Source organism: Acipenser ruthenus, chromosome 20 (assembly GCF_902713425.1).
Source record: "Acipenser ruthenus chromosome 20, fAciRut3.2 maternal haplotype, whole genome shotgun sequence".
NCBI classification, from domain to species: Eukaryota; Metazoa; Chordata; class Actinopteri; order Acipenseriformes; family Acipenseridae; genus Acipenser; species Acipenser ruthenus.
The window spans coordinates 21,555,841-21,571,317 of NC_081208.1; the positions used below are offsets into that span (position 1 = coordinate 21,555,841).

Here is a 15,477-nt window from a genome sequence, read left to right on the forward strand (position 1 = left end):
GTTTTTCCAGTGCAGTGGCAGTGTACATCAGTGAGCTCAGCCTGCACACAAGCAGGGTGATGCAAGGCAGGAAGAAACGCAGTAACCTGGGCATCCCTGCTGTAGAAACCTGCTGGGATGGACGTCAGGTCACCAGATAAAACACACGAGGTAAAACCATAGCATAGTGTGGTAAAGTGTAGTCAAAGAACAGGGAAGGCAGTCAACGGCTTAGTAAAATTCTTTGGTATTCATTTTGACATCGAGAAACATTTCTGGTATACACTTGTTTTGTTTTTTTTAGTATTACTGCATACTGTATTATTCAGTGTTTTATAGTGAGAAACACTGCAAAGCCTGGTAATAATTATGGTTAAGCATATAGGTAAACATTTAAAAGGTTATAACAAATTTCTACTGATCCTTGAGATGGTCTTCCCAACAGTGCTGTAGTATTGTATTGTATTTAAAATTTCATTACGCGTAAGCTGTTATGTTTAAGGAATATTGACACGCTGCACCTTAATAATGAACTCTAAATCACCCTATTCCCAGCACTGTCACCCGGACCTAAAGTACTGCCAACTCAGTGAAGCAGAAGCTGTATAAAAGTCAAATAAATACCTTACCTGTTTATTTAAGCTCCTGAAGTTCTTTAAAATATAAAAAAAATCGTTTTAGCATGTTGTAAAGGATAACATTTTTTTTTACACCCAGCCATGTAAATGAATCACATATCTGAAAGTGCATGGACACTGTGAAGTCGTATCTCCCTGGGGCAAAGTTTCCTTGGAGTGCCAGGGAAGTCATGTGATTTTTTCAACATAAAAAAGGCTTGCTTAACTGTTTCACTGCTGATAACAACAACACAATATATGAGTAGAGCTTTGATAAGGGCTGCAGTGTGGGAGGCAGTTGTTTGAGTAGCTCAGTGGTTAGTGTTGGGCTGCAGTGCAGAAGGCAGTGTGTTTGGATAGCTCAATGGTTAGAGTACTAGGCTGCAGTGTGGTTTGAGTAGCTCAGTGGTTGGAGTGCTAGTTTGCAGTGAGAAAGGCAGTGGGTCATTAGTTCTAGGCTGCAGTGTGGAAGGTAGTGGGTATGTGTAGCACAGTGGTTTGTATTAGATTTATGGTGATATTACAATGGTGCCTTTGCTTCAAATAAGCCACTTCCTGTTTTTTCTAATAAATATTAATAAATAAATAAATACAATCTCAGTATCAAAGAATCAGTGAGTCAGCCAAGTGTTTTATGTTTATCAGTACCTGGTACCTCTGACCACCCCTTAATTCAGAACTGCTGATACAGGGCTAGGAACTGAACCTATTACCATAGCAACCAACCTGTTGCCCTGGCAGTTCAATGTTTCACTTCCAAATTGTGGTAAAATCCTAAATAACTTGTTTTTTTAAAATCATTAATTTACTGTATAACCATTGGGCATGCTTTGGGTTCCAAGTCTAGTTCTGTCAGAGTACTCAGTAGATCAGTAGATAAGATTGGTTTACACATGTTCCCTAAGTTATAGGACGCACTTCCCAAAACTCCTAGGGATTTAGAATCACTTTTTTAAATGAAAAAACTCTTGAAATTCCTCTCTGAAAAGTTATCTTGAATTTGCATTTGAGTCAAAATAGAGCCCCAAAATGTTGAGCTTTTTTTCACAACGGGTTAAGAAAATTATTTAAAGGTTTAATATGGTATTTAGTTCAACAAATATCATACACACAGGGTAGGAACAAATCTGTCTGTAGCATTTGAAGCTAAAACAAATAAACAACACCCAAAAGATTCAAACTATGCATCATTTAAATATACTTCTTAAAATATCCTACTTATGAGTTATCATTGGCCAGGCACCTGCAGCGCACAGCTGAGTGCTTCTGCACTCGTGTCTATTACAGTTAAGCAGCAAAAGCTAAAAATCTGTCTCCTTCAAAACATCTGCCAATAGGACTTAACACGTGCATATCAGCTTATCTGGGTGAAGGTTAACCAAACAAAAGATAGATGCAAAAAGTAGATGACCATGGCCTAGATTCTGATACCCACAGGTGATAAGAGTTCTCTAAACCTTCAAATTAGTATTTTTCCAACACTTATCTCAAATACTGTAGTATAAAGAAAATATCCACACATGAAGTATACTTCTTTTTTTAAGCTTTTATTATTTATATAATAATAAATGATATACAGCATGAAATATTCAATTAATTCAAATACATTCAGGGTTGCCGATTCATGTCACACGAATTAAAATAAATAACGCTGATTCCACTGAACAGCGGGGCCATTTCTCTGGAAAAAAACTACCGTAGATACTTTGTGAAAGTGAGTCAGGAGCATGTGCAGAGAGGGGGCATGAAGACTTCAGGGCTTGGTCAGGCTTTCACATTGCATATTTCTTATGGTCAGTAGGACCAACAACTATCCATTAATTTAACTTCTAACCTCACTACAATGGGCTGGATTCTCAAAGCTATTTATTCCCATTATTATTCACACAATTGTTGTTTAAAAGTAAAAAAAATACAATTTACATTAAAATAAAATGCTAATGACGATTTGAAGTAAATAGCTCTGAGAATCTGGCCCACTATCACTTGCTATCCTGCAGCACCCCCTCCCTCTGTATATATGTTTCATAACTTGATGTCTTGAATGTAAACTGGCACCACATCGTGGGTATTATGTTTTTCATTTTCTCGCTCCCTCTCCACCCCCCCGTGCTTGCTATCCTTTGTCTCAGGCACACTTAACAGTCGGCAGGCAGAATGGCATGCTGGGAGTGGGGACAAGGATGTCGTTGAAGATGGGGCGATACCCTTTGGGAAGTGGGTGGGCGCTCTGCTCCAGCATGTCTAGCACTGTCCCACGCACCTCTCTCGGGACGTCCCCTCTCACGTCCAGCAGGACCAACACATGCTCCTCGCTAAGGGAAAGCACACACAAACAAATTCAGAAACAGGAGATTTTGAAAGAAACTCTAAAGAAAGTATCCAGAAGTTTAGAGAACTGTAACTGTAAGAAACTGCAGACACACTAGATTATATTAGAGCCCATTACTAATATTAAAAGTAGAAGCATTCAGACGAAAGATCATATTGAATAAGAGTCATATAAGCTGACAATTTTGTTTTTTAACTTAAATTTGTATTTGAAATTTCATTACTTAACCTTGTGGCTGGAATGTGTTGTGGCAACGAGTTACATATTACAAGCACGCTGGTTCATGGGGGTCAAATAGGGACTAGAGCAGGGTTGTCAAACTCCACCCTCAAGGGCCGCAAGGTCTTAAGTGCTCAATTAACTTAATTGTTCAAAAGTATTTGTTCAATTGGATATATTTAATATTTTTTCAAGGCCTTTTACAGTTGATTCAAGGTACACAACTTTGAGGCCTGGAGGGAAGTGTTACATTTGACCAATTAATCAAATAATTAGACTAATTAAGTAATTGAGAGCTTGGGTAAAACAAAAGCCAGAAGACACTGCGGCCCTCCAGGAACTGAGTTTGACACCCCATGGGCTAAAAGATAAATAATGAACTGAGACATACTAATGACCCAGGAGCAGGTATTGACCAACAGCATCAGATGATCCAGACACATCAGAACAGATTAGGACAAGATTGACCATTGATACAAATAAAGAAAAAGCAGAGCGTTACCTGATGTCAGGGTACTTGGTGACGAGTCCAGACACTTCCAGACTCAGCATGGAGGTGTCATTGATCCGGATAATCTCAGCCAGCGCAGACAGCACCCCAGTCAGCATTTCACAGCTCTGTGGCTCCTGACTGCAGGTACAGTGGTCATCATCTTGTCTGCTGCTCTGTGGACAAACAAAGCATTCATTACAGTCTAAACCCTCTTTGGGTTCCTGCCTTGTAGACAGACAGCGATCTGTACTCTGTCACAATGGACAGAGGAGAGCTTTACTCACTGCTCTTCAATGAGAACGCAGTATATAAGAATGTAATTACATTTAGCAAGGCTGTTAAAGAATGAGGTTAATACAAAACTGCAAAGTAGTGGTGGACGAAACAGAAAACATGATGGCTTTGGGAGGAAGTTGTTTTTTAACCTTATCCTAGATTGTTTCTAGGAAATGTTTAAAACAATTAGTTCTCCCCAGTAGGGGGAAATGGTGTGCTAACAAGAGACAAGCCTGATGGGTCAAACAGCCTTTTCTCGTTCCCAGACTTTTCTTATATTCTTTCTTATGTTCTGGTGTCTCTACTTTAGTGTCTGGTAACTGTAAGGAAATGAAGTGATTCAGATTCAGACAACTGGGACTCTCTCGGTTACTTGAGTGTGAAGACGAACCTCGCTAATTGATTTGAACCTGATGATTAATGGATAAGGCCCTACGTGCACACGGGCCTTCTTATGTACAAGTCTTGTTGGTTTCCTGTCTTGCTAGATGTTCTTTGGGAATCACAGAATGCAAATCTTTATATTGCAGATTCTAAAGCATCAAATTTGCTAGTTGTTACGCTCCCTGCCTAATTCAATCTCAATTGATATCAGAAAAGCTGTCACAATTTAACCTTTTATAATTTAATATATATTTGTTTTTTATTTTTGTAGCTGGATCTGATAACCACAAGCCCATTAGTGATTTTTATTTTGAATCACTCTAGGATGCCTTGGCATGAAAAGCTCTATGTAAGAGTGGATTGCATAGTATTGTACTGCAGTTATTGTCTTTCATTGCTCTGCATCTCTCCATTGATTATATTATATATATATAGGGTTTTAGGAACCTTGTTCTACTCCTGTGGCAAAATAAAGTCCTGGCAGATCAAGGATTCGCAACAAGACTGACCTCCAGGGGTCAAACCAATAACCTGTGTATATTGAATATAGCAAGCACTATTGTATCATTGTATTTTTGAAGATATTGAAAATGACTTCTATTCGAAACCCTTGTCATTGTATACCACCATAGCCAAGGCAATCTAATCAATAGAGGACTGCGCTGTAAATTGAAGCAGGGCTCTTGCTCACCATCCTGTGAAACAGGTCCCCAAGCTGCAGTGCATCCTGGGCCATCCTGTCTGAGAGATGGCTCCTCTCCTCTGAGTTGCGGCAGACCATTGGTTTCTGCATGAGGGTGCGCACATACTCCACCACCAGCGCCCACTGGCTCTCCACCACCAGGAACTGCAGCAGCACAACATTGGGAGCGTGACATTTTTGTATAGTTAAAACATTGCAGTAGCTATGCATATACATTTATATAAATGTGTTATAACAGATATAATATTATCTACTGACAGAATTATAAAATAAAGGTCCATTTGTGTATGGTATATTGAATTCAACATTTCATGGGGATCAAAAGTAGTATAAAAGTTGTGATATCCACAAACAAACAAAAAAGTGTCTAAAAAAGTTGCAAAACTAGGGGCTTTTTATAACTTACCCTCTTTGTAGACGTCACATTTATAAGCTGTTGCATATGTGAAATGTTTTTGGTCAGATATAATTTTTTAACCAATTCTTGTTCACCTTTTTAACTAAGAAAATAATCCTGTGATTTGAACTAATTTCTCCAGCATAGACAAATACCTGGACAGTTCACAGTGCTTTAGACAGCAAAGCCATGCCAACTTTACAGTTTTCTGTTTTATTTTATCCAGATTTGGCTTGAGTGACTAATTTGGATGTTGCCACAGTACAAGCTCCTAGAAGCCATCGTGGTAAATAAACATTTCATTAAAAAAACATTCCCTAGTTAATAAATATCTCTGTAAGTATGATGAGTTTCAAGGAAATCTGTCTCAAATTATGTTTTGCATCTTCAGAAATGCCTGTTTTCTCTTCTAATTGCATCTGGTATTAAGATCTGTACAGAAACACAAGTCAAATGCTAAAAGGCAAATGTAAAATAAATAAAGAAAAGAAAATAAAAAAACATACTGTACCTACCTACCCAACACTATTATAATTATCATCCCACGCCATCTTATTAAAAAGTCTAATTTCCAAAGAAACCTTCCAAGCTAAACAATACTGAAATTCATCACCAGGGTATCCCAAGTACAGCTCCTTCCCAGAGGGGAAATGAAAAGTGTGCTCTGTCACAATCAAACACACCCCAGTGCGGGGCCTTTGACGGCGTTTCGTCACAGTCAGATGTACCTGGAAGTAGGGCTCCCGGACACGCCTGTAGTGGCTGCAATGCTGGTCCACGGAGTTGCAGATCCTGTCAATCCCTTCGCAGTCTGACAGCCAGGAGCGAGACAGTAAGTGCAGGAACTGTGGCTGCAGACAGACATGACCTTTAGAATTATTTTCAGTGTGATTACAGTAACTGCTGTACAGCTAAAACATTCACTTTATTGTGGTTGCCACCTTCTGGACTCGATTTGGACTCCTCCTACTTCCCTTTAGACCAGATCTAGGTATTCTTCTTTTGCCTTGTTGTAGATGATTGAATTTGTATTTTGTTTAATAATGTGACAAACAAGATATTTTTCAACATAAGCACAATTGATTTGATGATGTTTTGCTCACATACCCTGGGTTAGCTGGGGAAAGCTATCTGTTGTATAGAAAGACCTCTCAATGACTTACCTGAACCTCAAAGAGCAGCTCATCAATGACCAGTCTGCAGGCTCTCTTGGTTGTCCTCTCTAGCACTACCTGTGGACAGGGAGGGGCTCTGTTGACACGGTACTGTGGGGCAGTGCTCTGCTGCTGCTGCAGACTCTCAATGGCACCCCTGAAACACAGACACAGGAACGCACTGCTGAGACTCAAACACTCAGGCACTAACCCTTAACCCCATGCACCGGTCCCTGGTGTGTCTCGACTGTTCCGGTGCAGAGCTATAATCACAATGCTGTCCAATGTGCTGTCACTAGCCTTGCTCAGGTATGCCTTCAATGTCCCTGTGCAGGAATACCCTCCCATTCTGCCCAAAGTGTTCCAAGGTGCACTCTCTTTTCCCTAACCGGGTGTATTAAAGTGCAGAGGTTCCAGGCAACTGTAAGACCTGGGAAATGACAATGGGTGGCTCAGCTTTCTATAAAGAATTTGTGATGTCTGAGAATTTAGGGCATACAAGGATAGTTTGAACATCAAATATATAGTATACCTGAGTGTTTGAGGGGCAGAGGAAGAACTTTGGATCAACACAGCATGGAGGGAAACCAAACCCAAATTTACATAGAAAAAGAACCTGGCCCAGGTAAGTGTCAGAGGACCTTGACATGTTCTCCCCTGCTGTTTGTAGGCATGTCCTCACCTCAAGGAGATGCAGCTGTTGATTGCAGCCAGCAGGTAGTGCAGGTAATACTTGGGGTTTGTATGGTCCTTCCGCCACTCCTTCCCATAGTCCACCAGAGCTTCACGAAGCCTGCAGATAGGTGGAGAGAACAGATGGGATCACATGTCCAGTGGAGATGAGGAACTTGGCACCCAAGTCATTTGCACTGCTTTCTCTTTGATAAAAACAGTAGGGTGTGGAAATGAGATTTTAACATTCAGACCTGTCTTTGTTCTGGTGCATCTGCACCATCTGCAGGGATGTGAAAAAACAATTATTTAAATGTCAAAATGAAAACCAACAGCCTAGGCAAGTGTTAAAACTAAAACTGAATAATAGTACAACAGAAAGAATGATCATTACTTCCACTGAATAAGTTGTATTTAGGTTGAGCAACAGTGACACACAATGGTCGGTCGTGTGCAAGGTTAAGAGGAGTCTTGTTCTGCTATTCTGCTTTCTGGCTCCCTCAATGTATTTGGAAATAATAAGAGCACTGCTCATATTTCTCTGAATGCCAGTAATGCCAGTATAAATTATAGTACAATCTGAGATTATATATCCAACCACTAGACCAGGCTGTCTCCCCGTCCCTCAGTTATAACCACTAGTACACACTGCCTTTAGGTTCTCAGCTCTGATCACTGCTTCATTCTGGAACATTCCAAGCCTGTTCTGTGAGAGTGAGGAAATCCTTACCTGGTAAGAAAGGTCTCCAACTCATAGAGGCCCATGACAATCATCTGGTCTCGCAGCGGCTCACTGATCACCAAGGCAACACGCGCATTCTCCTCCAGCATCTACAGACCGAGGGGAAGGTTGTGGTCACTGGTGTGCACTTTCTTTCTCTGCATGTATTTTCATTGCTATAAATCTTTCTTTTCCGAACAAACCCCCAGGGGGCATCATTTTAGGGGAATCCAATCAAATGGTTTGTAAACATGAAGTAAAAAGGATATACGAAAAACATGTGATTTGTCCAGAGGTTAAAACAATGTGGTGTTTGTTTTTTTGTTTGTTTGTTTTTTTAACTAGACCACTCCTGTAATGGAACTTTATTGAACATGTAACACAATAAAATAAAAATGTCCTTATGTGCCCTTTAACAAACTTCTGAGATCAATCAGCTACTAGGAACCGGACGAGCTCAGATGGGCCGAATGACCTCCTTTAGTTTGTACATTTTCTTATGTTCTTGTGTACCTGTATGATGATGGTGGGCAGGCTGGTCTGGTAGAAGCCTTCATGGTCAACGTCTGGCTCCTGATCCCTCTGCCAGTCTAAAAGTTCCACCTCCAGTGCTTTCTGCATCCACTCGGACACGCTGGCCTGCAATGCACACCACAGACACACAAAGCCTCCGTTCAATCAGAATAAAAACCTGAGGAGACTTAAAGTGCTTGTAGCTAACAAAATAATTCAATAAATATCACCTATTTTGTATTTCTAGTCTTTAGTATTCTCAAATCACCCAGCTTGGCATGTTCAGTGAATCAATCTATGCGGGTCTCTATGACCAAAAAATTTAGATATTCCAAATTTCCAAAACTATACCATACTGGTATTCTTGAAAGCTAGCGTTAGATTTCATGGAAATAATTTATATCTTAAAGTAAAAATTGGAAATATTCCAAATAGACCAGCTGAGTAACCAACCACTAAATCTGTGTTCCAGTTTCTAATGATATCTGATCAATCAGCTAACACACAGCAGGGAGGTTTAGCCATTTATATATCTCAGGTTTGTTGTGCCTAAGCATTTGCAGGCAGGGCAGCAGTGGAAAACAGGAAGGGATTTAAGGGTACAGCTTCCTGTTTCTGGAGGGGGGAGGTAAACAAAAGTGATGTTGCCAATGGCAAGGCTGACCAGAGGTAACAAATACTTAATCTTCTAAATTGTACAGAGACTTACTTACCCGGACAGTGTTGACATATTTATTCTGCATCTGTTCCAGTGCATCCTGGGATATAAGTGGCCCCAATTCCTCAAGGTCCACCTCAGAACAAAGATCAGGGTGGCCCATCATTTCAGGGCTGAGTAGAAATAATACAGATTTTCACTCCAGTGCCCTCTACTGTGTGATAGCCATGAGTAATGGGGCAGGGTGGCTTGGGGGAACAGGGGTCACAAATTAAATGAGTGGTCTTTATTCAGCACTACATGTTACACAATTTAGCATTATTAGCACTGGGAACCTTTTCAGGTAGTCTAGTCCAAGGACACCACAGACATTGACAATACATTTCTTAAACAGGACAGTCTGAAAGAGTTATCCCAGCAACCTGAACTAACCATTTCATTACATATAATAGAAACCTGGGCATTTACAAGGGACTACAACATGTTTTCAAGGTTTATGAGCAACAAAACACAAACTGTTGGATGACCCCTGGCAATCCCCTGTGTGCTGGGTCTAAATGCTTAAATACTGCGCTCTCTTCCATTTCCCATACATCTTGTATTGTTTGGCACCAACCTGTGGTAGACATGCAAGACCCATTTGAGAACAGTGAAGATCTCGCTGTTCTCCAGGTTCCAGCTGATCACCTGCTGCAGGTAAGCAGAGAGGCACTTGTGACACATGAGCATGTAGGCTCGAGAAATGTGGTAGTGGGGCGGGCAACACTGCTCCAGCAAGTGCTTGACAATGGTGAGGTCGTTCATGATGCTGTTCTGCAGGGCGACCAGGTGGTTCGCTAGCCCAGGGCCTCTGATGTCCAGATAGGTGGCCCGAAAGCGGACAGCAATAGCCTCCTCAATGACCCGGAAGAACTTGGTCCTCCATTTCTTGGGCCTCCCGGGAGGCATTAAGTGAGGGTTGGCATCGTGGGTGTCGAGGAGGGTACAGTCGATCCTTTCCTCGCGCTCGATGATGCGCACTGCTGAGACAAAGGGGGTAGGGTCCTGCCGCACAAGTACAAGTCCGCAGCGAATCACGTCCCAGAGCTCCTTCGCTAAGGCTTCCCCCAGCTGGCGCACTCCAGCAAAGTAATCGAAAACCAGACTGGCCCCTTCCGAGCTGGGACTGCTGGTTCGCTGGAGCTGCCTGTGGATGTCATCCTGCCAGCACTCAAGCTCCATCAGACGGGCATGAGCTTCCAACAGCCGCCTGGACTCGATCAGGCGCCGTGTCTCTATGACTGCTACTGGCACTGGAATTGAAGCACACAAGGGAAATTAGGGCTCAAGTAAAACCACTTGACCCCACTCCAGTCTCTTTAGTCATGTTTCACACTGTAATGAAGATGTTCCCCACTGTGCTGTGAAGTGATACAGTGTGTTAAGAGGGACAGAGCAGTGGGAGAACTTTGTTGCTTGAGGTATTTTATTTTGTGAAGTACTGTTGTTATTGATTACCCACATCTGTGCTTTCATACCTCCAGAGCGAACCTGCTGCCATTGCTCTGCCATCACATTCTTCCCTGACTCTCTTAATTGAGCAGTGCATACATACATGGGAACCATCACAGTGTGAACCTAGAAGCAGAGAATGTCTCTCTTACCAGAGCAGAGGTGTGGCAGGTTGTTGAATGCTGCTGCCAGTCGCTCATGTTCCGAGGCAATTTCCCGAAGATGCTCCAGGGACTGGAATCCACTGGCTTTACCGCTCCACTCACTGCGCACCTCTCCCAGAGTGCAGGACACCTCCCGGATTTCAGCCAGAGCCGAGCGGAGCTGCTCCAGCCCTGAACCCACCCCCTCCAAGTAGGACTGCACTGCGGACTGGGAAGAGGGGATGACTTCACTCACTGTATACAATCAAACCTTTCACACCCTATTTCCTTGCATAATATATATATTTTTATAATAAATTCTTAAACATTATCTAAAAATGGTATTGGATTGTATAGTTGTCCCAGTTACTTAAATATACATTTCTATAGCGATGTGCAATGACACAGTAATGCAAAAGACACAAAGTCCATATTTTTGATTGTATCAAAACCATTCAATTAAGTTTATTTTTAGTGTGTAACACATTCATAAAAGGTGAGACATCAGACATCAAGGAATTTCAGTATTTGGACTTACTCATTTTTAAAGACTAAATTAATTCACCAGGTTTGAGGATGTTCTCCTTGTTATTAACGGTCTCTTGAAAAGGTTTAGAAAAGTCTGCGGGGGTGTTAAAAACCTGACTGACCCTACCTTCAGCCGGGACTGCACGGAGGAAGTGCGTTGGCTCTCGCGCTTCCGGTACTGGCCCAGTCTCTCCAGCTGGTCCGGTCGGTAGAAAACCCCAGAGGCCCATTTCAGCGCTGCTCCCCGGGCCAGCTTCTCTGCCTTCTCCAGCTCAGGCCACACGTCCGCTGCTGAGAAAGCACAGAGAATGTGATGGAGAGCTGCAGGGAAGTGCTAGAACCAGATTAGATTGCACTTTAACTGCATTGTATTTGCAGATAACTTGCATTACGGTTTATGCTTTTTTATACAAGCAGAGCAGCTTGGTTCTCTGGGTGCACTAAACAGAACGTAAAACAAGTTCAAATGAGCCTCAGCGCTGTTAAACTGCAGACTAGCAGCAGTGATGTAACAAGATTATATAATTTCACAGCAGGATCTTCAATGCTGTGGGTTCCATATTGGAGATTTGATTTCAGCAGTTAAAGTGGAAATGGAAGTTCTTTCTCAATTTTTTATAATTTTTTTTTTTTTTTGGTCATTGGGAATTGAAGCTACTTTTTAGTTTGAAGGTGTAGTAACAGTATATAGTCTTCTGGACACAAAAAGAAGGACAGGTAATAGTGAACACACAAAAAAAATTGGTAACTTTTATATAATGCGGACATGGCTGGTTTGATCTGTCACCAACTTGCTCCAAGTGAAACAGAGCCTACAGTGTGCCAAAGTATTGACAAAACAAAGAGGAAGAGTGTGATGACCCAGCACCAGTGCAGTCAAATAAGTAACATCTGTAGAACAGGAACAGCCTGACATTGCCTTGAAAGGGTGAGCGAGGATGAAGACACAGGAGTCTTCAAGATCCTTCTGATCTCAGATGGGTGCAATCGTTTTCTGTTGCTCAGAAGAAGGCTGGCAATCAAATGGTTAGGAATTGACCCCTGTTACTGGGGCTCTGGGAATAGAATAGATAATGTGGAGGAAAACCTGAGGGGATATACTATCCCAAATGCACCGTATTCTTATTAAAATACTTTAATATTCATATTTATAAGATACATCTTTTTTTATTTGAACAGAATTAAACAGCAAAATCAATATTGCGACTCAAAATAAAGGAAATTAACATTATGTTAAAAATATCAGATCAACAAGGGTATTTCCTGTAAAATGTTACAAGCATAACACATTCTGCCACCCCTTTGTAAGGAGAAAATCTTCTCTGCTTTGGAAATGTAGAGGAAGACAATAATCATTAATGTAAAGCTGCAGTGAAGGAGAGAATGCTTGACCGCCAGCAGCTCACATTTGAAAACAGTGCTTCCTTATTGTAGATGAACCTCTTAATTAGGAAATCCCTCAGGCTGCATCTCAGACAGCCCCTCAGATCTTTATCAGGCTGCAGCCAGCAGGACCAAGATCAGGAAACTGGAACCCCTGCCCGATTCCCCCGGACTGCATATTGTAAACAGGAATTGCACAACACTGACAAATACACAGCTCTCCTCATGGCTGCCTCTTTGCTGCCCTGCTCACACACTGCAACACTGCCAGGCTGGCTGCATGGGATGGAACAGAGCAATGGAATATAAAATTAAGTTTCTTATTTGCTGTGTACCTTGTCCCAATAACAATTCTTTGTTTTTGTTATTTAAAAGGTAACAGGCGAGAGGCTCTCATAAGAGCACAAGAACAATTATAAACAAGAGCAGGACATTGGGCCTGTCAATGCTTGTACGGTCTCTTATCACAAGAGACAATTTGAACTGCTTCCCAGTTCTCACACCCAAACTTCATGTGATTACATCTCTTATTGAATAAGTCACTCAACACACAATGCACACTATTACTTTGTGTCTATTGCATGTAAATGCATATTGTGTAAGGCATTCATACTGCAGTTTTCAATTAGCAGTCAGTCTGGACTAGTGACTATCCTGCACTACATGTGTTTACCCTTCCACAACGTGCTCAAATAGTAATGCTCAAAATATCATTATGTGTTGATGGGAAGAGAGGGAAGAATGAGTTTTAAAAGATACACAGTAACATTTTATATTTAACCCTGCAAACTCTAAATTCCATTTGAAATAGTGACAACAAAAAAAAAAAAAACCAAAGAGAGTAAGTTACTGCAGTGTTACAGCAAAATATGATTCCTGGGTGACTCTTCTTAACAGTCTTTCATATTTGACCCTTCTGTGACCTTTTTGGATAACAAGCTTGTTTACATTCATTAAATGTCATTTCAGCTTCAGGCACACATGCTTCCTCTCAAGCTTTCTTGCCTCCATGAACTTAAGAGACATGTTATTGTTTATTTCTGCTGCGGCAAAACAAAACTGCAGTTTAAATAAACTGTATATATATATATATATTTACATCTTTAGAACTAAAATATACATATTTATTTAACATTGTTTTTAGGACATTGTTAGACATATACAACAAATTGTAAACTGTTTGGGGCACTCCACCTTTAACAAGGCTTTAGATCAGTTTAATGTGCCAAGGAAAAATAAACATTATATAGCTATTCAATTGCAGCCTCCCTCCCCTTTTTTTCATAGTGTGCCCAATCACCCCAGGACATTTTCATTAAGTAAAAGGAAACAGATTAGACCACCTGAAATTCAGTACCTTTAAAAGGTTTCTTTTTCAGGTATAAAATAGTTTCAAAACTATAAACGTAATTTAAGAAAATAGGTTGTATTAATATCTCTTTCACTGCAACCCACACAATGTGTTTTCTACAAGCAAAATAATCAGGAAATGAAAAAAAAAAAAACGCACTAAAGGTGCAGAATGACTGCATTAAGAATACAAAAACAGGACTTGAATGTGATGCAGCTTCCCTAGCAGCGACATGTTTAACTATTCCACTAGTTCAACAATTTTGAGCAGAGGCAAGATGAGACACAAACAAACAAACAAACAGGTTTTCTGTTGCTGGTACCTTCAGTGTTCTGAGTGTCATCGTCAGCAGACATCTCCGACGCTGGGACAGTGGCTACCAGCGGCAGTGGCAAGGAAGACTCCGGCATGGACAGGGCTGTTCCTGCCAGAGACTCAATCCAAGAAGAGCGCTGAGCAGTCAGCTGAGCAGGAAGGAGGAAAGGGATCAAGCCCTCTGGAGTGAAAAGACTTAAAGGGCAGGAAGGAGGCAAATGCTGCAGTGTGTGTGTAAAATATGTGCGATTGCTTTGTGATTGTTTAGGCTATGTGTTCAGTCAGTTTTCTTTTGTATTTTATGTATAGGCATCTTTGAGGTTCTACAAGTGTATCTCTGCTTTATTAGTCTGTGAGAGTGTGTTCATGTGCGTGTTTCAATTTCGATGTGTATAATCTTAAGTTTTTGGTAAGGCATGCTCGGTGGCTTATATGGTTTTTCAGAATGTTATTTCTGTATTCAGTTTAAGTGTCTTTGTATGTGTGTGTGTGAATTTAGATGTGTAAGAGTAAATCTATGTGTAAATATGTGTATATGAGTGCGTGACTCTGTCCATGTTTCTCTGCTGTGTACAATATGACTATCAGTCTCTCTGTGTGTGTATAGCCAGCCCTGGTGCTTATGCAGTGCTGTGGACCCTGCCCATCTGCTGCTCTCCCTCTCTCTCTCTCTCTCTGGATGATCAGCACACAGCCTCAATCATGAGCTCTTACATCACTTTCAGCTCTCTAGCACAGGAGAAGTGGTTCATTATGCTGGCTTGCAAGATAATATAAAAGGTGTATCCTCTGCAGCAAGGGCAGCACAAGTAGGATCCACTAGCATATAATTTCTCACAGACACAAATTAACCCATCCTGGAGAAGATACAGTTGAAAAATGCTTTAGGTATTTATTAAGCAGGGGTGTGAAATCCTATTGTCCTGCAATCAGATCTGTTTTTATATTTAACAACCTTATTGAAATCTGCCCAGAAATTATCTGAATAACCGTATTATGGGAATTATTCGCCCAATAGTAAGTCTCAGCAAGTCACTCTAATTGATTACCTGCTGTAAAATATCCAAGTAACCATGGAGAGAAAATGGTTAGCTTGTCCAAAGCAGATTTTGCAAGGGCTTTAGTGCTGGCACATGGTTATTTTAGTA

General features: G+C 41.1%; 1 protein-coding gene across 2 annotated transcripts; it reads right to left on the reverse strand.

Annotated features, from left to right (window-relative positions):
* Positions 1–2,081: 2,081 nt before the first annotated feature.
* On the reverse strand, positions 2,082–15,416 carry LOC117425317 (exocyst complex component 3-like protein). 2 transcript variants are annotated; one of them, XM_034042159.3, is made up of 13 exons: positions 14,337–15,416; positions 11,408–11,571; positions 10,762–10,981; positions 9,735–10,410; positions 9,174–9,291; positions 8,461–8,586; positions 7,957–8,057; positions 7,237–7,347; positions 6,564–6,711; positions 6,129–6,251; positions 4,992–5,147; positions 3,650–3,813; positions 2,082–2,911 (listed from the first exon to the last, which is right to left on the reverse strand). In XM_034042159.3, the coding sequence occupies exons 1-13, from the start codon at positions 14,422–14,424 to the stop codon at positions 2,725–2,727; spliced, it is 2,382 nt and encodes a 793-aa protein (XP_033898050.1). In that variant the 5' UTR covers positions 14,425–15,416; the 3' UTR covers positions 2,082–2,724. The 2 variants fall into 2 exon arrangements, with proteins under 2 accessions (XP_033898050.1, XP_033898051.1); XM_034042160.3 differs by lacking the exon at positions 2,082–2,911 and having other exon boundaries at positions 3,656–3,808.
* Between the last annotated feature and the right edge of the window lie 61 nt (positions 15,417–15,477).